This window comes from Pezoporus occidentalis, unplaced genomic scaffold, assembly GCF_034315485.1.
Source record: "Pezoporus occidentalis ecotype Australia unplaced genomic scaffold, CSIRO_AGI_Poc_V1 ctg167, whole genome shotgun sequence".
NCBI lineage: Eukaryota > Metazoa > Chordata > Aves > Psittaciformes > Psittacidae > Pezoporus > Pezoporus occidentalis.
Genome location: NW_026913499.1, coordinates 1495178 through 1522629, shown reverse-complemented (window position 1 = coordinate 1522629; position 27452 = coordinate 1495178). Strand labels below are relative to the sequence as shown.

Here is a 27452-nt window from a genome sequence, read left to right as displayed (position 1 = left end):
CATAATGTGAATAAAATACTAATATTGGATACATGCAATTGGAAATAAATATCTTGTTTTCTTCATTATTTTTTTAATGGCTTATTTAGACTTTGAAATTGTAGAAGGTCAGTAAGAATCCAAATGGATCCAAATAGAATCATAGCTTTAACTAGCTGTACATATTCTGGCAACCTATTAATGCAGCCTTTCTAGAGTTGCGTTTGAGTAGTATTAAAGAGTGGGATTGTTTTACACAAACAATTCCTAATTCCCATTCTTATTTACTTCCTGTACTTCTGGTTGAATTAAAGACTCATAACTTTCGTCAGCCTGAGTCTAAGCCTTCGTAGATGTTGGTTGATGAGAAACTGAACATGAGCCGGCAGTGTGCGCTTGCAGCCCAGAAGGCCAACCATATCCTGGGCTGCATCAAAAGGAGCATGACCAGCAGGTCGAAGGAGGTGATCCTCCCCCTTTACTCTGCTCTCGTGAGACCTCACCTGGAGTATTGTGTGCAGTTCTGGTGTCCTCAACATAAAAAGGACATGGAACTGTTGGAACAAGTCCAGAGAAGGGCCACGAGGATGATCAGGGGACTGGAGCACCTCCTGTATGAAGACAGGCTGAGGAAGTTGGGGCTGTTCAGCCTGGAGAAGAGAAGGCTGCGTGGAGACCTCATTGCAACCTTCCAGTATCTGAAGGGGGCCTATAGGGATGCTGGGGAGGGACTCTTCATTCAGGACTGTAGTGATAGGACAAGGGGTAACGGGTTCAAACTTAAACGGGGGAAGTTTAGATTGGATATAAGGAGGAAATTCTTTCCTGTTAGGGTGGTGAGGCACTGGAATAGATTGCCCAGGGAGGTTGTGAATGCTCCATCCCTGGCAGTGTTCAAGGCCAGGTTGGATGAGGCCTTGGGTGATACGATTTAGCGTAAGGTGTCCCTGCCCACGGCAGGGGGGTTGGAACTAGATGATCTTAGGGTCCTTTCCAACCCTAACCATTCTATGATTCTGTGTTCTGTATGAGAAGTCAAATCTTTGATTTTCTAAGTTATATTATTTGTAGGTTTCCGAAGTCAAATATTGTTTCACGTTCTTTGATGAAAGGATAATGCTGCCATGGCATTTGTCAGTCTTTGGTGTAGTGTGAGATTAGTTGAATGTAGTATATCAGGAAAATTACCAGTCCACAGTGTTCTCTGATACTGTCTGTGTACCTTTTTAAACTGTGCCTTTTTTTCATTGATAGGTGGCAGATGTATCATAGTTGCAAATCCAAGCATGATTTTTTTCTTAGTGGGACAAATTTACTTACAGACCAGAGTGCAGTATAACATTTTGACTATTATGTCATGTTCAGATTTTGCTGAAAGCTCTACTCCTTTTAGCTGTTCAAGCTAAAAATCTAAAGAAATGAATGTGATTATGTAATGGTCTAAATCCTTCACACTAAGGAGTGCCATATTTTCTAGCTGTCACTTTAATTGGACGTGTCAGTTAACATGAGGTGCCCGGAGAGAACCTCTTTGGATAGGATTAAGATTACCCAATGAAGTGTTTTAAGTCTTAAACCTTCAGTTGCTGATGGTGTAATCATTTCTGCCTTGTACTTAACTGTACCTAATCATTTCTGCCTTTTTCTGTCTGACGTTCAACACATGCACAGTGTAACAAAACCCAGGTTGTGCATTCTAGCAAACAGGAATACTTTCACTTCTCTGAGAAGAGCTTCCAAACCTAAAAATACTGCATGTGTTACGGATATCCAACATGAGAAGTTGGGCCTGGGAAGAACTTCATTCCTGACTTACCAGTTTCTGTCTGCATCTTCAACAGCTACCATGTGGTTTTAGTTTAAATAGTTAAATATGTCTGCCATCTCGTTGTGCTTAAATTGTGGAATGTCGAAGACCAGCAGGTATGGTACGATTTTGTGTTGGTAACTTATTTTACTTATGATCCAGAATCTTCTAATTCTCTTGAAAGTCATTGGATATTTCCAAAATATTTCCTTCCCATTCGGATTAGAGTAGACTATCATATAACCTAGTTTTTTCCAAATTAGAAAAATAATGAAATGTCAACAGTGCAAGTAGGTTAAATATCTATCACTGTGTCTTGTCAAAACAGCTCTTTTCTGGTGTTGCCATTAAAAAAGCTTTTGGAAAAGTCAGCATTTATTGCTATTATTGATCTGTGTGTACAAAGGGAAACAGTTTTAGGAATAGAATTTTAAAGTTTTATTCTTGCAAGCAGGTAAATATCAAATCATGGCATAATGAGGAAATCTTTAACAACATCAAATGTTCTTGTTTGGAGTGCAAGCCTTGATACATACTGTATAAACCCCTTGAAAGAAATAAGAAAAATTCAAAACAATGGACAGATTTACAAAGTTGATGTCCCCTTCTTGGCAGTATCAGCACACCCTTTTTGAACGCTTACAGAAAGGCTCTGACTGAATTTCCTTTTTTAAAAACATTGTGAAAGTAGAAGGATGATAGTTTTGTGAGCTTTTTAAAATGCACATATCTTGAAAATACACTGCAAGATGAAGACCTAAAGTCATCTTCTCATTCCTCTCTTTCGCTCACCTCCCTCGCATTAGGAAATGTTTGTATATAATCACTAACACTTACTGAAATGTTACCTTTTGCACACCTGAATTCCCAGCAGCAAAACCACATACGAATGTGTTCTGACAGCTGCAGTTCTGTAACAGCTGCTTTTGTATTATTCAAAATATAATCTTCTACAAATTATATAAATTAATTCATAACTTCCTTCTTTACTGCTTGGTGTATTTTCTACAATTATTTGCTTACAGTAATAAAAAGTATTCCATAGAGTCCTGCATGATGGCATCTCAGTTAAATAACTTGCCTTGACATAGGTTTTGTCATTAATTCAGTGTAGATCTGTTTTCTTTACACTCAGAGAATTTACATAGCAGTGCCACTATAGGAAATGATGAGGAGTACTGAATTGCATAGGAAACAACTTCAGGAAAAACAGTCACGGTCTTTGATACACAGGAAAAATTGGCTTTGTGTTATTTTTTTTTCATGGAACATTTTGCAGGTAACTGTGATATGAGCCTAAAAATAAAAGAGCTTATGTTTGTCAAAACTGATATTTGCCAATAATAGCTTCTTTTCTAAGTCACTTCTCTGAGATCACGTAGATGGTGAAAACTGCATTTTTGAATCCTAAAGGTGCTGTGTATGGACAAAACACTGTTTGGATTTCCTCCTGAGACTTAAAAGGAAAGAAGAATAAAAAAAAAATAATGGTGAAGCTGCTCTAATGTTATGTTTGCTCACCACCTTTGAAGTTGCATCTTCCATTTCAGCATTAGTGTCAGTAATATTACAGTACAAAGCTCATTGCTTGTGCTGTGGTGCTGAGTCCCTGTCCTAAACAAATGGAGACCCTCCTGACTAAAATAACCGTTTCAGAACCCTGGTTACTGGACTAAGTTCTGCATTTAGAGTGACCATGTTTTTTTTTTTTTGCTTATGTTGCGCAGGATGGAGGCTTCCTGCCTGGAGCTGGCTTTGGAAGGTGAGCGCCTGTGTAAAGCAGGAGATTGCCGAGCTGGTGTGTCTTTCTTTGAAGCAGCTGTTCAGGTTGGAACTGAAGATTTAAAAACACTCAGTGCTATTTACAGCCAGTTAGGCAATGCCTATTTCTACTTGCATGAATATGCAAAGGCCTTGGAATACCATCACCATGATTTAACTCTTGCAAGGTAATCTTGTCTTTCTTTAACCATGTTCTCCGTGTCATCCCATCCTGGTAGAGATGAGCAGTTGACTGTTCATTTTTTTTACCAAACCCTACTATTAATATTCTTAGTGAGGGAATGTGGTGACAGCAGAGGGACAGGGGTTCTGTTAGGTAGCTTGATTGCCCTTTAACCTGGAGCTAATACTCGGTCTCATGCAATAATCCTAGTACTGACTGAGACCTCGCCAGGTTTGTGGATACTTAAATGGCTTCTTTAAATCCACCCTTCCTTCACCCTTTCCTGTTTTTTAATTGTTTGCCTGGCTCTCTTGTTTACTAGGCAGAACTCATTCATGTTTCTCTTTGTAAAACGTAATGCTGTGAAATCTAAACAGTGCTTTGCATATGCCATTTATGCATCTGTTTTTTAATGACTGGCTATAGATCCAGTAAAAGACAGAGGCACATAATGCACTTGACCTCAATTTAGGCACGTATCTCCTGTTCTCCCTGCCTTAACCTGCTCAAGTGCTGCAACCTTTTGGGAACTTGGTTTTTTTTGTGTTATTCCTGAAGTATCACATTCTCAGTGGTTCAGTGGCAGTCTTTTGGCTTAAGTCTCGTTTAGAATCTAGGAATGTGGCTTTACCTTAGATCCTTCTAGGAGACAAGTATGTCTTGGGAATAATGTAAGACTTTGATAGTCCAGTAAAATGCAGCAGTAGTTAAACCTCTCATTCTAATTCTTGGACTGCCTTTTACATAACCATTAAAAAATTCTCTTTATTCCCTTCCTAAAAGAAATTAATGTTATGTAGATGAATCTAGTTGAATGCCGTGAACTAGCTGTTGCACAGACAGCACCAACAAAATGAAATGTCTGTAACCAAAGACTGAACAAAGTTTATGTGAGTGCAGTTTAGATATAAAATTGAATACATACACATTTGCATGGTTTTAATATTTTTTTTCTTCTAATTGTCTACATTGATTATCTTGGTTTCAAGTTGTACACTCATTCACTGAGTGCTTTATTTGTGCAATTGTAGAACAATTGGAGATCTACTGGGTGAAGCTAAAGCTAGTGGGAATCTGGGCAACACCTTAAAGGTACTTGGGAATTTTGAAGAAGCTATTGTTTGTTGTCAGAGACATCTGGATATTTCCAGAGAGCTAAACGATAAGGTAAGAATTGCTCAGGCACCAGGAAGTAAACTGCTAATATATGCTAGTGAACCCTGTTGTACTGGTGATGTGTGCCACCTTTCAGAGGGAAGTAAATACTGCATATTGAATAAACACTGCATTATTTCTTCAAGACAGTAAGAATCTGTTACTTGCAAGATAATTGTTTGCACCTGGAAGATTATAGATCCAGGATAACAAATACTATCCCATTTTGTGGTGGTGGTTTTTTGTTTTGGATTGTTTTTTTTTTTGTTTTTTTTTTGTTTGTTTGTTTTAATTGATTTATTTAATTTTTAATTATAATTGGCCTCAAGAATTATTATGTGTATGGCATCTCAAAAGGAAGTGATGTAACTGAGTGGGAGAAGGTAGATGTCAAGAACAAGTTAAGAATGGACAGAGCATATTTTGACAACTAGTTAACAAACTTCTTTTCCTATCTGTGGGTGGTACTGTTAGTTGTGATGGAAGACTCTGAAGCATAAAATTGTAATGCTGCCTTTTGGTTTAGGTTGGAGAAGCAAGAGCACTGTATAATCTGGGAAACGTATATCACTCTAAAGGGAAAAGTGTAGCCAGTGTTGGGACTCATGACCCAGGGGAACTTCCAGATGATGTGAAAAATGCTTTACAAAAAGCTGCAACTTATTATGAGTAAGTAGTAGCTTTAAATGTTGGGGAATGAGAGGATGTGATAATCTACTTCATTAGAGTACTGGCAGAGTTGTGAAATCATGAACTGACTGTGGCATGCTTCTGTTTAGAACAGTGGTACCTGTGATTTTTTTCCCTTTTAAACTGGGGAGTGCACTATTTTTTTCTTATGCCCTTCCTTTTATTGTACCTCTTACTACCTGGTAAGTCCTTCCCTTATGTTAGAATCCAGCATTATTCTTCAAACCAGACTGAGTCAGTGATAGGACCTTGGTGTATTTGTATCTATGGTAGCTCTGCGATTAGAAGCGAGCAAACCATCTTGAGAAAAGGTGCAGTTAAGTTCAGGATCTCACAGGAAATGTTTCGTGCTCAGTGGAAGATTTATGGTTGCATAAAGGCCTTTAAAATAAGCCAAAGTAGAAAACAGATCAGATTAAATAGAACTTTTCCTCTTATAGATGGAAAGATTAAAACAAAAATAAATATTTAAATTACTGCGAGGGTTAAAAAAACCCTGTTTAAAAGTCACTATTCTTCCCCTTCTCCCTTCCCCTGAAACAGGGAAAATCTGTCAATAGTAACAGAGCTGGGTGATAGAGCAGCACAAGGACGTGCCTTTGGAAACCTGGGAAACACACACTATCTTCTGGGCAACTTCAGGAGTGCGGTTTTAGCCCATGAACAGGTACAGCAATGTGCTAGTAAGGAATTCTGTTCTAGGACATGTCTTGTGTTGGATCTTGCTGCAAGGTTTCCAATGCAAGTGTTAAATCTTCATGGCACAACTTCAAGATGATTGGCTGTTCTTTTGAAGCACTGTGGCCTGGAGAACAATATAGAGGCATGGGAGAAAAACTATGAGTGTGCATTTCTGTATTCAAATGTGTAAGAAAAGACAAAATAGAGCAAATAACACAATTATTCTATGTTTTTTTCTTAAGCGTCTCCTAATTGCAAAAGAGTTTGGCGATAGATCAGCGGAAAGAAGAGCATACAGCAATCTTGGAAACGCCTACATCTTCCTGGGTGAATTTGAAACCGCTTCAGAATACTACAAGTCAGTTGACTGCTTAGAATTTATACCTCTTCCTGTACAGTTTGCTTCTGTTGTGTGTGGTACTTTAGTTCACTGTAGAGTAGCCTTTTCTCCAGCATATCCTTAGAGGAGAACTGAATATGTTTTTAGCAAAAGATCATGTTTTTCTGTAGTTGTTTAATTTTAAGGGAGGGGCAGCACTAATTTTTTTTTCACTTTTTATGTTACTTTAAGTAGATTCTTTTCAGCATTGTAGATAAGAAACCTTTCTGTTGATAGGCATTTATTCCCTTTATTCTAGAATCAAAGCATTAATGTCTTTGCTCTTAGCAAGTTCTGAAATAACTTCAGTACACCTGAGATGGGGAGCTGTCAGGCTGATAGGTGGTGCATATCAGAATGATTTTACATACCTAGTCTGTATTCTCAATCAAGACTTCTTTTCTTGATCTCTGTACCACTAAGCAGTAGCTACTGTAACTTGGGAAAATACAAGCTTGATGAAGAGACAGGCTAAGTCTTACATGAATTTCAGAGCCTACTTGTTCTTTCTGAAAGGGGAAAAAGCTTCAGTACTGAGAAGATTCCTCTTAGTACTCACATTTTTCTTGCCCAGCAGTGGCAGTCTGGATCGGCAGTTACAGGTCTGTCTTGCTCATTTTGATGGAGAATAAACAATATACCAAGCTGTTTCAAGTGCATAACTGTCAGGAAACTGCTATAAATTATTGATGAAGCAATAAATTAAAATTTGAAGATGCTGTTTAAGGGTTCAGTCTGTTCTAATAAAGTAAATGGAAATAGGTTGCTGTGGAGGGGAGTGGAAGACAAAATCTTGTAAGAGTGTACATGATAGTGATTGAATAGCAGCCCATTTGCTAGCATGGTGTCCTAATTTGTATAAATAACTTTTTTTAGTTGCACAAGTGTACTTCTATAAACTTCTTGCAGTGATTTTTGAGGTGACTAACCCCTTATTTTCAGGAGGACGCTCCAGCTGGCTCGACAGCTTAAAGACAGAGCTGTGGAAGCACAGGCCTGCTACAGCCTTGGGAACACATACACTTTGCTTCAAGACTATGAAAAAGCAATTGATTATCATTTGAAACACCTTGTGATTGCTCAGGAATTAAATGACAAGTAAGCCCTAAGAGATTGTTTAATGTGTGCGTGACATACCAAATCCTGTTAGCTCTTACCTCTGCTGTCACTGTTCTTTTAAGACAGCTGAAGTAATGTGTTTTCCCTGCTATGCTGGGCTCCAGTTTTCATTTGGAAAAAAATATTTACTCGTGGAGGTATTGCAGCTAATGAGTCTGAGGTGAAAGACGGAAGCAATGAATGACTGACTCCACATCATCATCTTCTGTCAGCATCTCCTTTTGTAAATTAAGGAGAAGAAAAGCAGCTCTCTTTTTCATGACTTCATTGTAATAGTTTTGCATACCTTCACAAGAATACACCTCCTGCTTTTCCACAGATTAAAAATATGGGAAGGGATGAGGAAAGGAGAATAATACAGTAGCAACTAGTGCTTATTTTATAATCATAATTTATAATGCCTTTTTTGTGATGTTGGGTGCACGTAAAATTTTTTGCAACATTTAAATGTACTTCTAACTCAATAAACAGTATGTGAAGAATAATAAGGCATGCAATCTGAGGAAAAGCAAAGTAGGTTGTAAAATGTTTCATGCTTGCAGAATTGAATTAATTATATTTCCTGTGAGCTTAAAAATTAGTATTGTTATTAGATTTGCTCATATTTATGGTTATACCTAGATCACATTCCTTTAAACACAAAAACTTCTTGGTGTTCGAAGACGATAGCCTTAATTTTTGGCACAGCAATCTTATTTTGGCAATATTATGGAAACCTGACCCCTAGTGTTCAGCAAGGAATGGTATAATTGAAAGTTTTAATTTTTTTCTGCAGAATTGGTGAAGGAAGAGCATGCTGGAGTTTAGGGAATGCTTACACTGCCCTGGGAAATCACGACCAAGCTATGCATTTTGCAGAAAGGCACTTGGAAATCTCACGAGAGGTATGAGTTTCATGTTGCCTGTAAGTTGGTAGTTTTGCTCTCACACAGTGATTTTTTTGGAGCTGATCCATGCATGTGACTTTAAATAATGAACTGGATTTTGACTGATTTCTGAGATATTTGATTCCAAATTATTTCAGCCCTATCTCCCTTAGTTCTAGTGCCACATTTGACAGCATCATGATGGAATCCAAGATAACAGCCTAGCAGAGGTGTTCTAGGCTTTATGTACCTTTTAGTTGTCATTTTTTTCATTAAAGGATGACTCAGGTTTTTCAACCAGGAAAACTTTTTCAGCCTTTTTCTCTCAGAACTCTAGGGGACAAGGTTAGCTTTCTATTTACATATGTGTATACTTTATTACAATAATAGAACTACTTATTTTTTTTTGTTTTCAGGTAGGAGATAAAAGTGGAGAACTCACTGCGAGACTTAATCTCTCAGATCTTCAAATGGTTCTTGGATTAAGCTACAGCACAAACAACTCCATGATGGCAGAAAGCCATGCAGTAGATACCAGTCTGAATGGTAAATACATGCCTATTTCTGCAGTACTTGCTAACAGTGAACTTAAACAATCTGTTGTTTTCTGATTACAGAGGGTTGAGTTGAGCAGGCTGTGGGTTTGTTTCCCTTACTCCCCTCTCCCCCCCCCCGCCAAAAAGAAAAATAAGTTGTTTCTGCATTATTGGACCCCTTCAGCTCCTCCTTTTTCAGGGGTTACAGTAGAAATGAATTCTGGTCAGAGACCCATCATCCTTCTCCTGTGTCCCATGAAAGCAACTTAAGTAGCTTATAGCAGTGTGGTTCTGAAAGCTGCTTTTATTAGTGGTTATTTATTCCCTGCTGATATATTTACCTGCATTGTTTTGGAACTCAGAATTGCTGTATCCTGCACCATAAATGAGTACAGCCACAGCTTTGAAGGTGACACTATAAATCTTAATGATGCAAAGATGAACTTGATTCTTTCTCGAAGGTACCAGACCAAGAGTAGGACGCCGTCACAGTATGGAGAACATGGAACTTATGAAATTAACTCCAGAAAAGGTTGGCGCGTCCCTTGTTTCTGATCTGCTGGTGAGATTGCAGTGATTTCAGCAGTTATCAATAGTCATAAATTTTTTACTTAACAACTTCGAAAGAAGTCAGCAGAATGTTAAGTCATTTGCCATATCCTTTTTAATTTAGCTCTTTTTAGGTGTTAAGTAAAAGCAGGTCTAACAAATAATACTTTTGCAACGTGGGCAACAGCCAGCATCTTGCATATGTTGGTTGGAATGGCTTGTGGAAGCTTGCTTTATTTCCTTCACAGGAAAGAATCAATGAGGTCCTGAAGTGGTGCATCAAAGCATGCTCTTTCATCCTTTCCTTAAAAGTGGCTTGAGATTGCAGCATGCAAGTGATTCAGCATAAAATGCCTAAGCTTTAGCTCAGATCTTCTGAACATTTTTTCTTTGGGTACAGTCATAGGCACTTAAAACACATGTGTTTTTCACTTTGGGATTTAAACCAACTTGCAAACCATTAGGAGTTTCAATGTCTATCCTGAGAAAGGACGCTATTTCAGAAATGATGAAACAGAGTCACAGATCAGTAAACTAACTTTTCCCCAAGCTCAAGAGAAATCTCTAGGAGCTCCTGATTAAAACCCTTTTGTCAGTCTTCAAGAGATGTTCTTCAAATGCCGTCTGCCTTCAAGTGGTAGGTTGGCAGTTCTCCATAAATGACTCCAGTGGCAGACTGAAATGGCTTTTTCCCACCATACTGGGATTTAATTCTCATCTCTTCAAAGAAATGCAAAGCCTGCCCTCGTGTTTATCAAATAGGAAATTCAATGTACAGCTGAAGTCAGCAAGGATACTTACGAGCCTCTTTGTGTAGAAATTTTAAAAGGTTGTGTGTTTAGCCCAGGGTGAGTCCTTGGCCAGGACCTCTAAGCTTTTGGCTACTATCTGTCTGTGAGCTTTTTTAAAGTACACAGCCTATGACAGTCTGTGCCCTAAATCTATTAAAATGTTTCACACAGATTTTTGAAATAAGGTTATTAACCTAGTATTGCAGCTTAGCTCTTCTAAAAGAGCCTTTTTCAAGATACTCATTGAGTAGATTCTGAAAAATAATTCCATAAAAGTCTTCAATATACAGAGCAGTGCATGACAGTGGCAGTATGGTTGTACAGGATGCCATCTGCTTGGTGCTGAAATCTATGTGCAGATTATAAATAAGCCTTCAGAAAGCAATGCTTTTGGTTAGGCAGTGCTGCTGCAGGATTTGTGACTGTGTTCACAATTTCTGATGTTGAATCAAGAAAAGAAAAGGGGGTTTTATGCAGTCATTCTGAGAGTCACCTGCAGATAAACCTGTCAATTTTGTGGATAATTCTGTTTATGTTAGAAGAGAATTTAGGGAAAATGTGTTAGATCAGTAAAGCTCTATTTTTTGCTGTGGTGAAACAAGATAGTTATTCCTCTTTGTTCTTGTGCTGGCATTCTCCTCCCTCTTTCTTTTCAATCTTTACTAGGAATTTTGTGCATATCAAGGATCTCACTGAAGGGTGGTTGAATATCTGGGTTTGTGTTGCTCTAACACTTCATAATACAATGGATTTGTAATTTTTTTTCCTTCCCAATTCCAAGAATGCCAGATGGGAGATGCCACCTGTATCTGCATTTTAGCATTGCCATTAGCTATGTTTCGTGCACCATAGTCAGCAAGGAAAACTTCAGCATGTTTGGTTAACTACATTATTTGACCACATTTTAATCCATTGGGTATCACACTCCGGTTCAGTTGTAAGAATCACCAATAACAATATTAACCTGCTTCAGGTAACAAAAGCTCAGTAGTCACAAGTCAAGTAATAAAAAACAAAACCTAAGTTTTCATGTCATTGTGCTTGGATAAACTGAACTATGTCAAACTGCTTCATTTCAGGGAGGAAAAGCAGCAGCAGGTGCAAGGTAACAGTCTAGGTAATTAAAATCAGAAGGCTTCATTTCCTGACTCTTGTTTTCTTAGGTTCAGAACTGGAACAGTGAGATTCTTGCTAAACAGAAACCACTGGTTGCCAAATCTTCAGCAAAACTGCATTTTGTAAATCGACTAAAAGGCAAAAAGTACAAAACCGGCACCACTTCAAAAGTTTTGCAGGATGCCAGTAATTCTATTGATCATCGACTTCCAAACTCACAGAGGGTAGGTTTGGTGAGCTGTGAAGACCATCGCCTTTACTCACCTTTGTTTGGTCAGAATTACAGAAATTACATTCTGGCAGCTGTCCATTTCAGTGGTACTCAGTTTAAACACTGGCTTTGTAAAAGGATGCCCAATCTGCCACTCTCCAGCTGTCTCATAGGTGGTGCCAGCTTTAAGCCTTTGTTACTATTAGAACACTTTCTTTCCTGGTGGTTTTTCTAAAGTTACAGCTCAGCATGAAGGTACATTTTATTTCTAAGTCTCTCCTAGACCCTGCTTCTCTAAACTTAAAATAGTTTCTCTGATTCAGACAGCAGAGCGTATATTTGACATATTCTTAGGGTTATTGCACTCTTGACAGAAGTCAGTTAAAACTAAAAGAACAGAGTCATTTGATCTAATATGAGAAGACTGCTTTTGGCCACAGACCTGAGGAGCCAGTGGAAAGTGCTCAGTGCTGGTTTAGGGTTGTAGGTGGGTTAATGGCTTGAGGGGGTATAACTCCAGCTGTGCTGATCAGAGTACTGTTTCTTTGTGTTTCAGAGAACAAAATGTTTCTAATGTATTTTACCTTCCAAAAATGCTTGCCATATAATTAGCGTTTTCTCTGACAATAAATGTGTCTACAGGAATGGATGACTAAAAAAATTCATTTAATGCATTTCAGATATGCAAACATCAAACCTATTACTGGACTGAAACTGTGATGCAGTTGTCCCAGTTTTAGGTACTTGAGTTCAAAATACCTCTAACTCTACTTTTCTCTTCAGAAAAACAGTCGAGAGGCAATGGCAGATGAAGGGTTCTTTGATCTGCTGAGTCGTTTCCAGAGCAACAGGATGGATGATCAGAGATGCTACTTTCAGGAGAAGAACAGGTTCTCAGCTGCTTCAGTGGCAACATCCTCTACTCCACCTAAAACAATGCGAAAATGTAAATTTTTAAAAGTAAAATTCGTATCTGACTCTACTTCCTACCAAACACTATTTTAAAAAAGCATTTGAATACAAAACTTACTATGGAAAGGAAATTATTTCTAGGCTTACTTGTTTTCTTCCTTCCCCACAGCCTTTTCTACATCTCTAGTTTCACCCCACACAGATGAGTTTCTAGACCTACTCGCCAGCTCGCAGAGCCGCCGGCTCGATGACCAACGTGCCAGCTTTAGCAATCTACCTGGACTTCGTCTTAACCAGCAGAACAGTCACTCAGTCCTGGGTCATCTCATGGCTCGTAACAACAACAGGGACCTAGATGATGAGTTCTTTGATATACTGATAAAATGTCAGGTGAGGATTTGTTTTTACAATTATTTAGAATATGAGGTTTTAGAGATTTGATTTATGCATCCTGCTGTTTGGTTTCTTCACATAAGCACCTTTATTATCACATATATTATGATAATAATTGATTTGGCAGAGGAAGAACATAGATGACTAAAAATTAGGATTTTTTTTAAGTTGTTGTTTGTGTTGCTTCTTGTTGTTGTTGTGGGTTTGTTTGGTGGGATATTTTGTTTTCACATTTCCTCCCCCTTGTTTTGATTTACTAATTGTGTGTCCAGTAAGTGTAATTTTAGTATTGGTACCATGTTAATCATTTACAGTAACAAATGCTGAAAAAGTGAAGGAGCACAAGCGAGACTATTAGAACAAATATATAAAATGATTTTAAGAGGAAGTGTTTAGATCTGGCTTGTCAGGAGGGCACCTGATACTCTGGGAATCCTGGATTCTCAAAGAATTCAATATCAAAGTTTAGTGGTAATAGTGATTCTCATTCCAGTTATGTTCAGTTTAAATAACAGTTCATAGCAACTGACAAAAGTGTTGCTGTGTTTTACTTCCTGTAGAAGGAAAGGAAGACAACCATATTTTCTGTTATAGGAAACCAGAAATACCATATACCTACGCTTAAAATTATTCTTTAGGGCAAAGGATGCTTAAATCTCATTCTACACTATGACAAAGAACTAAACTGGGGGATTTATTTTCAGACAGATGGAGACAAATGGTTTGGAAGAACCACTTTACCTACACTTACACTCCTAACTTGGTAATTTCATTTGAAAAGTTTAACCTGGAAACAAAAGTTACAAAATAAATCTTTCTAATAGCCTTAAATCTGAAACCAAAAGCTTTTAGTATTTTTTCACTTACTTTTTCACTTATTTTATATATTCCTGTAACGTGTAGCTTTACTGCTTGGCCTATCTGTAGGGTTCCAGACTGGATGATCAAAGATGTGCTCCTCCCTCATCTGCAAAAGGACCAACTGTACCAGATGAGGATTTTTTCAGCCTGATTTTACGGTCACAAGCTAAGAGAATGGATGAACAAAGAGTCCATTTACCCTCAACTATAAAGGGACCAAGTTCTAGCTGAAGAAACAAACAGGCATGTACTGTACAGTAGTGTCTTAGGTATCATTTTGTTTGCTGGAAAAACATAATGTCTTCTTACAGAAGATGCAGTTAGTAGTTTTGCCCCCTTTCTAAAAATTTTTTTCGGTGAATAGCAGCAGTATCACATTTGTGACCAGTCATTGCTGCTGCTGCTTTTTAGCTGTGTCCGAGACACTGATTACTGTGTCCCTCTTGACTGCCTCTAGTCTATGAACATTATACAAATTTTCCCATCAAGGTACTGTCATTGCTGAGGTGTGGATTCTACGACTGTCTCAATCCAGTGTAAGACCTAAATTTGTCTATTCTTTTTAAAGAACACTTGATTTCTTTTTCTTTGTACCTCCCTGGAAAGAAGTCCCGTTTTCTTTTGTACTTTTTTTAAAAGATAAAAAAAATAATTGAGAAATAGCTTCAGTACTTAAATCTGTCTTTGCAAAAACAGAGTTTGGAAGAAACAATCATTTTTTATTAAATAAAAAATATTAAATCAAACTCTAGTTTTGATTGTTTAATACAAAAGGAATCTTTTCAAAACATACTGTTTTTTTGATTACATGTGGTTGTTTCCTGTATTACTAAGCTCAGTTTTACAATCAGAAGGATTTTTTAAGATATACTGAAGCAAGTACTGTTCCATCCTTTGTGTGGTACAGGCTCATCACCAGCGGCAGCCCAAGAAGTATCAGGGAATCACAGGGGTGGGAGGTGCTTGGCATTAAGTAATTGACTTTAAAATGCTACAAAGAGGAAATCTATGTATGCTGCTTTTTACTTCACCTCAGCTACTTCTACTCTCAGTAAGGATTGACCCCTTGCTGGGGCAGTTCAAGTATAGGGATTGTCAGTTACAAATCAGTGATTTTAACACCAACAGTGGCTAACTGTTCACTTCAGGTATTTTTTATTGAACTATTATACACTTGAACAAGTATCTATTGTTACTTTTAGCTTCAGAGTAAAATGTCATCCTAGGAATAGTTAAACAGATGGACTCCAGATAATGCAAACTATGTCACAATTACTGGAAGTTTTACAAACATGCTCTTGCAGCTTTTGTAGCACTAAAATTGAATCCTACTGAAACTAACACTCATGCTCCTGCTTTTAAGGAGAATTGCCAGAATATTCTTAAAAACATATGTTACCATTAGCTTATTATGCTAATCTTTGGTACTTATCTTCTAATAAACATCTGCTACAACATCACTTCTCTGCAGCTAGAAGATAATCATTAAATTGTCCTAAAACTGAGCTGACTCATTTTAAAGAATATAAAACAAAAGATAGTCCTGAGACATTTGAGCTGTGATTTGTCTTATGTGAGTTACATAAATATCAGCAGCTTCCTTCAGATCATGTGACAGTAACCTGATGAGACTTACGGTTGCTAGACCACAATATCAGTGCTTTTCCACCACTGTCTGGTTTTCCTCAAAACTTATTAACACAGATTTCATTTCAAACAATCAGCAACACTCCACAAGCCTGTTTTCTTGGCCATTTAAAGTTGTATTATCTTATTTAATGCATGTATTCCAAATTACAGAAGCAGGACCTATACTCAGTCTCTGTTTTTAACCCCTCACCTTAGAGCTGTGCATACCAATACTCTGACCAACAAGAAGGTCCCATCAGCATACTGATGTTCTTTTCTACTTTTGAGAACTCCAGAAGAACAAACAGAAGTTTCTGACAACTAAAGATTAGAGAAAACTTACAGCAGAGCTCAGGCTTCCTCAGTCTCCCTCCTGTGAGTCACGTGAGCTGCTCTTTGTCTTCTCTTCACACAGTTCCATTGCAGAATTCCTTTGTTTGAGGTTTCTACTAGGATCACAGTTTTCTCCCACCTCTTGCTGTGCTTTAGCTGGCTCCTGTTTCTGCTGCTCAGGTGCAGGTTCTTCAGTGTGGTTTTCAGCTGTGGTAGTTTCTAGTCTACAAACTTCAGACTCCGTGCACAATCTATTCTGTAAAAATTAATAGTAAGCTATTAATCAAGTAATCCAAAGCGACAGCATCTATCGTTTCAGGTGCAGCTTGGCTCAAGGGGCAGAAATCCCCCAAAAGGTGTCTGGTCTTGTTATTTCCTGGGGAACAGTACATGTAAATAAGCACCATTTAGAGCACAAGGCTGGCTTTAATTTTCTGTAGTGTACAGAACAGTCAGCAGTGCCTTTTTTCCACCACCTTTCTTCTGTGGGGAATCATTATTGCCCCTAAGTACCAATCTCTCAAACAGAAGTTACTTCTTTAAAGAAATCTTAATTCAGTAGTTTCCTGCCATGGTTAGCCATTGCAGGGTATTTTTCCAGAAAAAAACATGCCCAATACACCTCCACCAAACAGTTCTATGGGGGTACAGGCACGATTTGGGTGTTAAGCTTGTTGCTTAAACGTTCTAACAGATGACACTGAAATCTATTAAATTACATCCAGGTCAAAGAACACCAGGCCTAACATACATGAGGTTCTGGTTTGTGAGACTCTTCTACTTGCATATGTTGCTTATTGCCTGTATGCACAACATCAGGACTTCTTCCATTTTCTGGTCTCAGAGAAGTGTCTTCCCTGTCACAAGGTCCTCTAGAAACATAAAGAGGCTTCTTCGAATAACAGCCATCTCCTTTGCTCCCATCGTACTGCCCAAAGTCTATCTTGTCCTGTTGATGGTCAGGTGGAAGAGGACTTCTCTTCTGAGAAGATGTTAAGTATCTTAACATAGATACTGATGATCCTGCGCCATAGCAGAAAACCTGGGGGAGGGAAGAAGAGGAATAAAATGTCAAAGATTTGCAGCTTCCAGTTGGAAGGAAATTCCAAGTCAAATATGCTGCACAGTAGAGACAAGCTTGCTGCAGTCTGAGCACACTCAGACACTGAGTTCATCCCCAGTGTTACACTAAAGATGCTGAAAGCTCTAACTTGATGCTTTTTATGTACAAAGCACCAATTACATACATCACTGTTTAATGACACGAAGAAACAGGAACTAAGCTGCAATGAACTGTCATAGAGTCTTAAGATTTTAAGCAGTTTAATGCTATTTTATCCCATTTGGGGAGTGGAGGAGAGATGTGGTTTTTAAATACAAACTTACCTATTCTAATTGCTAAACCAACTGTACTAGAAAGACTTTGTCAAGAAACAGTTCCCCTGTAGAAATTATTTTATGTGTGCTATAAAATATCTTAGTAGTACAAGTAAGAAATAATATAAAATTATACTTAATATATAAAAAATAAAACTTTAAAATATTAGATAAATGTATACAAACCAGGACAGCCAGAGCCATAATAATTAGCACTGGAATCTGCAGGAAAAAAGGGATCTCCTTCATAACTGCTTTGATGAATTCACCAATACCTTGTCCTACGTGCTTCAAAGGCTCTGTTACAAAGTTGGTGAAAGTAATTGCCAGTGCCTACAAAAACACAGACAAAACAGCCATTGTTGACACCGAGGACAAACAGGAAGGTAAACAGTCTCTATGGGCTGGGCATACACCATACCTTGGTGGGTGGAACCAGCAAAACGGGATTGACGAGTAGAGTTTCATAGTACTTCTGACAAGGATCGTCCTGAAAGGTCCATTTACTTCTGAGCCATTCTGTAGCCAAAGCAGAGACTTGGTTTTACTACTTCAAACAGTAATTTTTTATGACAGAGCCATAATACAGAAAGTAGCATTTCAATTACAGATGAAAGGAAATCCCTCCTCTAGATATCGTTCAAAGCTTGGGTTTGTTTTTAAAAGTCTCTGATTAACACTGCAGTGCAGTTTATCCAGTCATGAGGATGCGGGCAGGAGAGGAAAGGCTGGAAAGAAAGAGAAGAGACTTAATTTTCTTGACTAAGACATGGGAGAGCCTTTCTTAATTAGAGGAAATCAGTCCTAGAAGCTTCAGAATAAACATGTCTTGTCTGTGGGAACTATTATCGAGCACATCTTGTCCACAGCCACTGCAACAGAAGTGCCAAGCTGCACATAGATCAAAATGTGTATTTTGCTTGCAAGATTTCAAGGGACTATTTTAGTTATAAGCATAAAGTCTTACTCCTTAAGGGAACTTCTAAGGTAAAAAACGGTAATTTATGACATCAGTGTTTCTGTAGTTTGATTTCAGTGCAGTCTGACCATAAGCCACTGAAATTTGACATAAACAGAATGATCATTGGCAATAAGTTATAGAGGGAAGACCATAACAAGCGCTCATTAAGAGTTCCCATCACTAACTTACCTGCTATAGCACTGGTAACAAATAATGGCTAACAAAATACTCAGCTTTCTTTTAAATTAACACCACCAGAGTACATTGTTACAGGTCCATTGTACACGCCTGGCAGGTGAAGAATCAAAATCTTTTTCTTCAATTCTGCCCTTCTCTCTCTTGAGTAAATGGCACTGGGTGGTCCTGGGGGAGGGGAGCTCGGAAATACGGTCTAAGTTATAAGGAAAAGAAGTAACACCATGACATGCTCCTAGCACAGTTTTGTGATCAGGTCTCCTCCAAAGGCCTAGAAAAGAAAGTCTTGTGGAATGGAAAAATGGAAAAGCCATGTACTAATCATAGACTGGTTTGGGTTGGAAAGGACCTTAAAGATCATCTAGTTCCACCCCCCTTGTCATGGCAAGGACTCAGACTAGGCTAGGCTGCTCAAAGCCCCATCCAACATGGCCCTGAACATTTCCAGGAATGGAGCAGCCAATACCTTCCTGGTCAACCTGTGCCAGTGCCTCACCACCCTCAGAGGGTAGAATCGCTTCCTTATATCTAATCTAAACCTATCCTCTGTCAGTTTAGATCATGTATCACTGAAAAAAATTCAATGTCCTACCCATGAAGAAATTGTGAGTATTCTTGGATACTGTTACCAAATATTTCACAATCTTAAATACAATTACAAAACACTGAAGCAAGTATTTACCAATCAGACTTTCCTTCCAGTTGAGCTTCTCAGCACAGACATTATCAAACTGCCCCATTTTTGCGATTTCTGCTTGGTGTTGTGCAAAGGCCAGCTGTGGGAGAACAGGAATTGCTTATGAAACAACACGCAATGGTGCGGGGTGCAGCACTGCTCCTGAGCTAGTGACCTTTGTGGTAATCACCCAGGTCAATCTGTGTGAAGAAAAGCCTGCTACCTAAACAATTTTAGAGAGTTAAAAACTAAGTACTTCCTGGAAATGGATACAAAATAACAGGATGGCTACTTCCAAGTTACCCTCCAAATGGAGGCTGAATTACCAAAAGACCGAACTCCAGTATTCAAAGATACCAGTTCAGGGCAAAAGTAATCATACAGTGGTTTGGGTTGGGAAGGGCCTTAAGATCATGTAGTTCCAACCCCCCTGCTATGGGCAGGGACGCCTCACACTAGACCACGTCACCCAAGGCTTTGTCCAACCTGGCAAATCTGACAACATCTTGATTCCTTCAGATGTTTTTGAATTAAAAGCAGAAAACCCTCCCTGCAATTACCAATTAAAACATCAGGACAGCCCGTTTTTGTTTTTAAAGTAATTCCTGTTAACAGATACCTCTAGTCATTATTTTTCTGCCTTACAGTTTGCAACTGATAATCAAATAGAAAAAATTAAATCATCTGTTCAAAATCTCAGACATTCTTCATCAACTCATTCCGCCTGTGTTCAAGAGCCATCCCACCCTCGGGCACCCACTGCTCCTGGGCCTGACAGGCTGCAGTTACATCCTGATGGCAGAATACGAGGACCAAGATTTTGTGGCTGGACTACAACCTCATAGCACAAATTCTGCCTCATCAAAACCACCAGACAGTAAGCCACCTGATCATCAGTAATGAAACATTTATCTCTGGCCTGTCACACGTTAAATACAGTTTCAGCCAGAGGGTCTTTAGAAAGATACACAACCCCACAACCTATTTCTGTAAGACTTTTCTACCAAGCTGTGTTAGCCGAGTTCAGTCTCCCCTGCCCACACAGCAGTCACAGAAGCACCACTGTACGAGTTCTCTGCCCCCCTGTGGCAGGATGAAAGCCAGCAGCGTTTCATTTGTTTAAGCCCAATATACCTGGAAATATCCAAGATCCCTCTATCTATTTTGCTGTCAATTACTGCTTTATATAAACTAACTCAAGGAACTAAATAACCTTAACTCCCTCATAACTGTAACATTTTAAGCCTAAAAGCCATTCAGATTTCAAACAACTTACCTTATACAAATAAAGCCAATTCCATGCAAAACTGATGAGGAAACTTATTAATAGTACTCGTTTCAGCTGAACAAACCAATGAATACGTGTCCAGAGCTCTGTAGCTATTACAGTCACAATACACACTAAGCACAACAGTATCTGAAAAATAAAAGATGAAGAAAAATTCTGATGTGGGGCTGGAATTTTCCAAGCTTACTGCCAGTACACAGGAGGGATCTTCCAGCTTTTGCTTTACCAGCATCATTTCATGGAACAACTGACACACAGTTTTTCCATGCTTTCACAGCAGACCAGCAGCAGTACAAGGCAGAAATGTTCCATGGTGTTACTGGCAGTCATTCCTACCAAGGCCTGATGGTGCAGTTGCTCATTTCTTTCTTGTGGTATTTAGTTATTTCTTCCTTACAGTATTTATCATGTTACCTACCATACTTAAACTATAGCATTGGCATAATTCAGTATTGAGTAGTATGTGCCTGGTATGAACCACAGAACCACTGCTGCCAGCTCCTGCAGTCTGGTTAAGAGCAAACCGGTTAACAGCAGCAGGACTTCAGTGGAGCCCTTCAGTCCCCTTCCATCTGAGGAGCCCCAACAGCGAGGTTATGCTACTCACAGCTTGCTTTCTTCATTTGGCTTCCGTGGACCTCCCTCAGAACTAGACAGGCTACTGTCAAGATTACATGGGCATCAAGCGTTAGCACATTCTGCACTGTAAAGATTTATTCAGAGAGCTTCAGCTTATTGGGGATCCTCAGCCCAGCACTCTAAATCCATTTTAGAGAATACAGCATCACACAGAGCCATGCTCTTCTCCTCTCCAACACTATATAATTTTTTCCCCCCAGAATTCAAAAAACCCCATGACCTTTAATACCTCAAATACGTACTTCTCTCAATATAAATATATTCCCACTCCTGCAGAGGCCAACAACTTCAGCATCTATTTGAACAGGAGACAAATCAGGGAAATTTATAATGCATGAGTTGCAGTCTAAGTGCTAAGAAAGCACTGGAGTCTACTCGAGCACCACAGACTCCCAGAGTCTAATGAGTCTTACAAAGGGATACAAAAGGCATACAAAAGGTGACTACCTCACATCTACCTTCAGCAACCATGAAACAAGAGTGACGCATTCAAAGTACGGTGGGAAGAACCACTGCAGCTGTCAATATTCATTGACCAGACTTGCACAAAGAAACCAGTAATTTAAAAACCCACAAAACAAAAATCTTTTTCTCTTACCAGAAACATATTATATAGCTCTATTCCAAAAGTGTCTTCAAATCTCCAGTGCCAAGCTTTATAATCATGGTTCTTAAAATTGATCAAAATGTCACTAAGTGCATCATCTACAGCACCCGACTGCCACGTTTCCTCCTGCAGAAACCGGAGGATCTCCAAATACGTCTGTTTTGTAAGGATGATCTCAGCATCATAATGGACATGGTCCACGTTTTCCTCAGGCTGAATTAAAAGCAAAGCAAAACAGTGTTTAAAAGCTACTAGAAATACAGATGAAAGCCTGCATCCCTAGGCAAAAACCTGCTTAGGTGCCCTTCGCTCTGCACCAGCACCTTTTTGAAATAGACTGCAGGATGAAGACATGGGACAGGGAGCACACTGTTTCCAGAACTTAATTGTTCATTGTTCTAAAGTACATAGAGCACAAATTCCGCTGCTTTGTGTCCTTTCAACTCGACAGCAAAAACCCAAAAAATTCAGTGAGATCTCACCTGTTATTACAATTTTAGAACTACTGCTCATGAACAAGTGGTAACTATGAATGTGCCGTGTGTGCCCCCATCATGGCTGGGCAACACACATAGAAGCTATTAAATACTGAAATAACAAGTTTTATACTGCCAAGTAGCATGTTCTTTGTTAAATGCTAATTTTGCTATTGCCAAAAATATATTCCTGCACCTCTGAATAGAAGAAAAAAAAAACAACAGAAAAAAAACAAAAAAAAAGTAAAAAAAAAAAAAGAAGAAAAAAAAAAAAAAGTACAGAATGGTTTGGGTTGGAAAGGACCTTAAGTTTACCCAGGTACAACCCCCTGCCATAGGCAGGAATGCCTCACACTACACCAGGTTGCTCCAAGCCCCATCCAACCTGGCCTTCAACACTGCCAAGGATGGGGCAGCCACAGCTTCTCTGTGCAAAAGAGACTATTATATTGTCTTCAATTATATAGTCTGTCTTTATTATATTATTTCCTTATTATATTATTGTCTGTCTTAATTATATTGTCTTTTATTTTATTAAGGCAGACATACAATAATGTAACCATATAATAGACTGTATAATCAAAGACAATATAAGAAGGTAGTAACATGATTCTTCTACGCCAACTCTAGTAAGCTGCTATTCCAAGATGCTTAATGAGGTAGAGTCTGAAACCAAGGTCACCTAAAGGGTCTACAAACAAACAAGACCTGTCTCTTCCCAGTTTAACAACCATTAATGTGAACTGAACAGGGTATGACCAGAGCTGCATCACAGGAACAGACTGAGATACAAGACTGAATTCCTATAGTCTTCCTCTGGATGTTTTTTGTATCAAACCAACTGTGTCTTCTGAGCAAACACCGCTAACTCCCAGCAACATGGATGCACACACTTTTATCCTCTCTTCCTCTGCAATTCAGTTCCCTTCATTCTCATTTAAAGTACGCCAGAATAATGCATCAATACTTGGCAACTGTGAGAAACACATAAAGCAGCAATATGAACCCTAGTTAATTTTTTAATGCCAGTTCCAGTACTCACCAGGCCAAGTTTTCCAGCTTCATTTAAAATCTTATTTAAGTACCGCTTAAAAATATAAAAGCTTCTGCTTTCATGGGATTTGGCAATCCTCTTCTCACAGTCTGCAACCTGCAACGGGAAGACACTTTACTCATTTCTTCCTCAAACCAGCTTGTTCATAGGAGAAAAGAAACCCCAACCAACACATGTAACTCAGGATTAAGTGAGGCACATTAATTTAGCACTAATCCTGTGATTAGTACACCAGATAAAGAGTGCATGCAGTTATTGAAATACCACTTCCCATGGGTCTGGCCAGTACTAGAGATTTCAGCTCTGCTAACAACTGGGTTTGAATACCAACCTCAGTGAGACTAGGGGGAAAAAAAATAAATCTGGATTTCTTTAAGTTTTACGTTTACAACAGAAAAAAAAAAGAAAATTGAAAATATACTAACAACATTAAAATTACATATCCCATTGGGTCTCCAAATGGCTGAGGGAAGTGAGAGCCCCCGGTAGCTACTCAAGGATCACGGCATCCCCTTGATGTCAGAGGACAAAGCAGCATTGGGCGTCTTACAGCAGCCTCTCAGAACTGCAGTGCTGCACAAAGTGTCAGCCACAAACGTGTCTCTGTGCTCACAACCCACCCCCTAAAACACGACAGAACTGAACAACTTGGAAACAAAAAGCCAGCTTTCTTCACTTTTGGCAGCACAGGGTGACATCAACACCAGGGGACAGAGGCACATAGCTCCTATCAGCCTCTGTTACACTACACATCATTTTGGGTAACAGACATCAGTAGGCAGAGCAACAATTTAGAATTAAGTTCAAACCACCCCTAGTCTCTCCTATGATTGAAGAGAGTTCCCTTACATAATGCATGTTATTTTACAAATCACACCAGCAATTCAGCTGTTCTATACTATCCAGAGAAGCATCATCAGAAATCACAAAGTATAAAAGGCTCAAAAATACTCACAAGTTCCATACTAACCTTCTGTTGCAAAGAGTCTACTGCCCTGGAGCAACTCGATATCTCAGTACTGACTGAATTGCCAGTCTCATCCTCAGAGTTGTGGTAGTTTGCCTTAAATTACATTAGAAAAAAACGTATTTTGAGAATCGCATAACTTGATCGAAGCCCCATGTTGTGCTTCTATGGTCAGATAGATCACTTTAACAGGAGCAAAGAAGCTAAAAACTGAGCATTGGCCTTTGCTGCCAATACTGTCCCCGCAATACTCCAGCTGCCTCTACTGTTACTTCAGGCCCCTGAAGGAAAACTGCTTTATCTAAATGCACGCTGCCTGCAAAAAGTGAGGTCTTGCCCTGTCCTCCCCCACCTGCCCTTTCCCCTCCCGTGAGGGCCTCAGATTAGATAATCCCACTGGCTATAACTGACTCAGCAAGCAAAGGGGCAGCAGACACAGCCCTGGTCCAGCCAGCAAGCAAACACAAGCCCCACTCTAGGTCACGTATTCCCTTTCATGTTCCCTCTTCACCATGAAACAACCCTTTTCTTCTGTTAATTGCTCAGATTTAGCATCAGCTGAGCTGCTTCTACACAGCCAGGTATGCTCAGTGAGGAAGGGCTCCAAAGGAAGCACAACATCACACAGACCAGTGAACTCATACTGATAAAAAAACGTGGTTCTCAGGACTGGAGTGGCCACACACCCTGACTACCTGCAATCTTGCACTGCAGAACAGAAAAGAATCCTGACAAGATGCATTAACCCAAAGCAGTCATTTTCAAAACACAGTTCTATTTCTGTGGGAGACAACAGTAAAACTCCCAATACTGTTTCTTCAAACCTGAAGCAGTTGGGAACCATGTTTAAAGATGCCAAAGCTTGCTTAGTTTTGGGGATGCAAGTGACCAGCAGGTGGACTCCTCCCAAGGGGGGAGCTCTGTGCATCAAAATAACGCAGATTTGTTTTTTAAGCTTCAGAAAATTGCACCTGAAGCATCAAAATGGTATTATTCAAAACCACAAAACCTAATTTGAAAGCTGAAAAGTGACAACAATCAAGGGTGTCTGTACAACCAACCACAGGTCACAGTGTGTGCACACAGATACTGGATAAACAACACGCATCTTACATACATCCCTCATACAAGACAACCAAGACAGCTCTCCTTGTTAAAACTAGCTTTTCATACTTCATCATCTCCTCAATGTTCATGAATTATTAACAACATAGCACTTAGTCTCTGTTTTGACATTCCTTCTGAAAGCTCTGATGCCCAGCATCACAAACCACCACTGACCACAATAGTCTCATAAAATAAACCAGGTTTATTCCCATACTGCTGGCAAACTGGATAATTCAAGTGAAATATAATCATTAACCTTGACTCCCCCGATTTTATCAGCTAGAAACTTAATTTTCCAGATATTTAACATTCTACTTGAGAAACAACAACAGCTGCTTAACCAAGTCCTTTGCACAAGAAATAACTTGCTCCAGAAATCAACTGCCAACTGTGAAGACAAAAGACCCAGCCCTGTGGCTTCATCAGTGCCACAGCAACTCCTCAGGAGAAGAGCTCATGATCCACAATAACAGAGATATCTAGTTTTCAACCTTTCAATTTAAACAATGGGAACACAACACTCTTCTGCATGAAAGTTCAGATGCAATCTTGTAAGACTTCAAAAAGGCCATGATTCTACTGATTTCTAATGCCATGATTTAAGGCCAATCTTCCAACAGCGTGTGGCTGAAGGACTGTTTGGCAGAGACAGACACATATGTACTCATGCACCCTTTCTTTTTCTACCTTGTAAGGTCTCATTTTTCCTGATGCTGCATCGTAGTTGAGCATATCCGTGGGGTCAATCCATTCATCGTCTTGAACTTTACTGCTCCCTGCTAGCACAACTGCACACAGCACCAAGGCAAACAGCATCCTGTATCACTAAACAGAACACGAGAATCAGGGTGTTACGTGCTATACAAACACCTGAAACAAACTTGCAACCCAAACCCAGCATTCTCCAGTGTTGTTTAAGCAAGTTGTCCATCGAGCTTGCTAAACGTCAACTTACACGTTGCTCTTCCCCAAAGAAAACGGTCAGGAACGTGCAGCAATGGAGCTGTACCGTATGACTGCATCAATACCGCTGTCTGCAGCGCTGCTAAGCACGATAAACCCGCGCAGAGCTCCTCCGGGCTTCCCGACGAGGCTGCAGCTCCGCTGTCACTGCATGTTCCCCGGCAGGACTCGCAGGGGACATGAGAGCATTCCTGCCCTGCCCGCTCGGCGCTGCTCCCGCAGGCCCGAGGCCGCCCTCAAGGCGGGGAAGCCGCGAAGGGCCGTAAGCGCTGACACAGCTTAAACAGGGACCCCCCGTACTCCTTCCTCTCCTTCGCTTCGGCCTCGTCTCCCCGGTTCACCACCGCCGCGGCCTGAGCAGCCACCGGCCCTGTCCCCGGCTCCGCCCCGCCCGCTCACCGCCACAACCGCGCCGCTCCAGGCCGCTGCTGCCGGGGAGGGGCCCCGCGCTACTCCCGGCCCCTTCCGCCTGCGTGCCCGCGGCAGCCGCCGCTCTCCTCAGCCCCGGCACCGCCCCGAGGCTCCGGGGGGCGCCGCTGTCGAGGTAGCGGGGCCTTCGCGACGCTCCGGCCCTCAGGCGTTCGGAGGGACGGCCCCGCCTCACCGCAGGCCGGGCGGGCAGCAGCTGCGCGGGTGCGAGCGGGAGCTGTTTGGAGATAACAATTATCAACGGGAGGAGCCGCAGCCGCGGGCGGGAGGGAAGAGCCGCTGCAGGGGGGGAAGGCAGAGCGGACCGGGCCCAGAACCACACATGGGAGAGGCGGGCACAGAACGGCAGCGAGCACAGCTCAGCACCGCCCCTGCTCCCCCTGTACGGGGTTGGGTTTCGGTGCCCACGCAGCAAGTCACCCCTTCGGTGAACACAGGCAAGGGCGGCGAGTTCCCACCGAAGCACAGCCCAGACCCAGCGCAAGAGGCGGGGACAGAAAGCGCACAAACGAGATCTGCTCCGTAAAGACCCGAGGGACAATAAAATTCATCTAAGGAAATGAGTATTTAAATATTTGTAGCGCTCATTAGAAACAGTCTGCCAGCTTTGGCCACAGTGGACAGCTGGAGGAATACAAGTCAGACACAGCATCTCCCTCCAAAGCATCATTAACACCTTAAAAGTGTCCAGTACACAGAAATACACATTTTCAGCTCTGTGCTACTGTATCATTACTAACCACAGTTCAAAGTCATGTACT

The 27452-nt window shown here is 40.2% G+C and overlaps 2 protein-coding genes and 1 long non-coding RNA gene across 9 annotated transcripts in view; 1 reads left to right on the top strand and 2 right to left on the bottom strand.

Moving 5' to 3' along the window:
• GPSM2 (G protein signaling modulator 2) overlaps window positions 1-14736 on the top strand; it is a 30571-nt gene extending 15835 nt beyond the window's left edge. For 2 of the 4 annotated variants that reach the window (XM_062613467.1, XM_062613469.1), the window contains 13 exons: window positions 3514-3735; window positions 4763-4898; window positions 5413-5555; window positions 6120-6243; window positions 6500-6615; window positions 7579-7734; window positions 8531-8639; window positions 9038-9167; window positions 9619-9689; window positions 11661-11837; window positions 12608-12770; window positions 12906-13126; window positions 14057-14736. In XM_062613467.1, coding sequence (XP_062469451.1) covers window positions 3514-3735; window positions 4763-4898; window positions 5413-5555; window positions 6120-6243; window positions 6500-6615; window positions 7579-7734; window positions 8531-8639; window positions 9038-9167; window positions 9619-9689; window positions 11661-11837; window positions 12608-12770; window positions 12906-13126; window positions 14057-14221 — 1933 coding nt within the window. In that variant the 3' untranslated portion in view covers window positions 14222-14736. Of the gene's footprint in view, window positions 1-1300; window positions 1903-3513; window positions 3736-4762; window positions 4899-5412; window positions 5556-6119; window positions 6244-6499; window positions 6616-7578; window positions 7735-8530; window positions 8640-9037; window positions 9168-9618; window positions 9690-11660; window positions 11838-12607; window positions 12771-12905; window positions 13127-14056 lie in introns of those variants that run through there. The other 2 variants (XM_062613468.1, XM_062613470.1) reach the window with 2 other exon arrangements.
• Window positions 9442-11665, bottom strand: LOC134160981 (uncharacterized). The gene is made up of 2 exons (XR_009963769.1): window positions 10165-11665; window positions 9442-10115 (listed from the first exon to the last, which is right to left on the bottom strand). It is a non-coding gene; the product is annotated as an uncharacterized LOC134160981 (long non-coding RNA).
• On the bottom strand, window positions 12615-26799 carry CLCC1 (chloride channel CLIC like 1). 4 transcript variants are annotated; one of them, XM_062613471.1, is made up of 13 exons: window positions 26662-26799; window positions 25987-26124; window positions 24196-24288; window positions 23214-23321; window positions 21687-21908; window positions 20438-20578; window positions 19168-19261; window positions 18679-18756; window positions 17751-17848; window positions 17516-17662; window positions 16704-16994; window positions 15963-16208; window positions 12615-12752 (listed from the first exon to the last, which is right to left on the bottom strand). In XM_062613471.1, exons 2-12 carry the CDS (start codon window positions 26113-26115, stop codon window positions 15981-15983), a joined length of 1629 nt encoding a protein of 542 aa, XP_062469455.1. In that variant the 5' UTR covers window positions 26116-26124; window positions 26662-26799; the 3' UTR covers window positions 12615-12752; window positions 15963-15980. The 4 variants fall into 4 exon arrangements, with proteins under 4 accessions (XP_062469455.1, XP_062469458.1, XP_062469456.1 ...); XM_062613474.1 differs by having other exon boundaries at window positions 18709-18756; XM_062613472.1 differs by lacking the exon at window positions 26662-26799 and adding an exon at window positions 26255-26333.
• Window positions 26800-27452: the final 653 nt, after the last annotated feature.

What these genes read in the sequence shown, in the direction of transcription:
- CLCC1 (XM_062613471.1), bottom strand. Translation starts at nt 26,115, where the DNA reads ATGCTGTTTGCCTTGGTGCTGTGTGCAGTTGTGCTAGCAGGGAGCAGT. An exon ending in CTGGAAGGAAAGTCTGATTG is followed by an intron (nt 18,757 to 19,167) that starts GTAAATACTTGC and finishes TTTCTTTTCTAG; the next exon opens with GCCTTTGGAGGAGACCTGAT. An exon ending in TGCTGGTTCCACCCACCAAG is followed by an intron (nt 17,663 to 17,750) that starts GTATGGTGTATG and finishes GTGTTTTTGTAG; the next exon opens with GCACTGGCAATTACTTTCAC.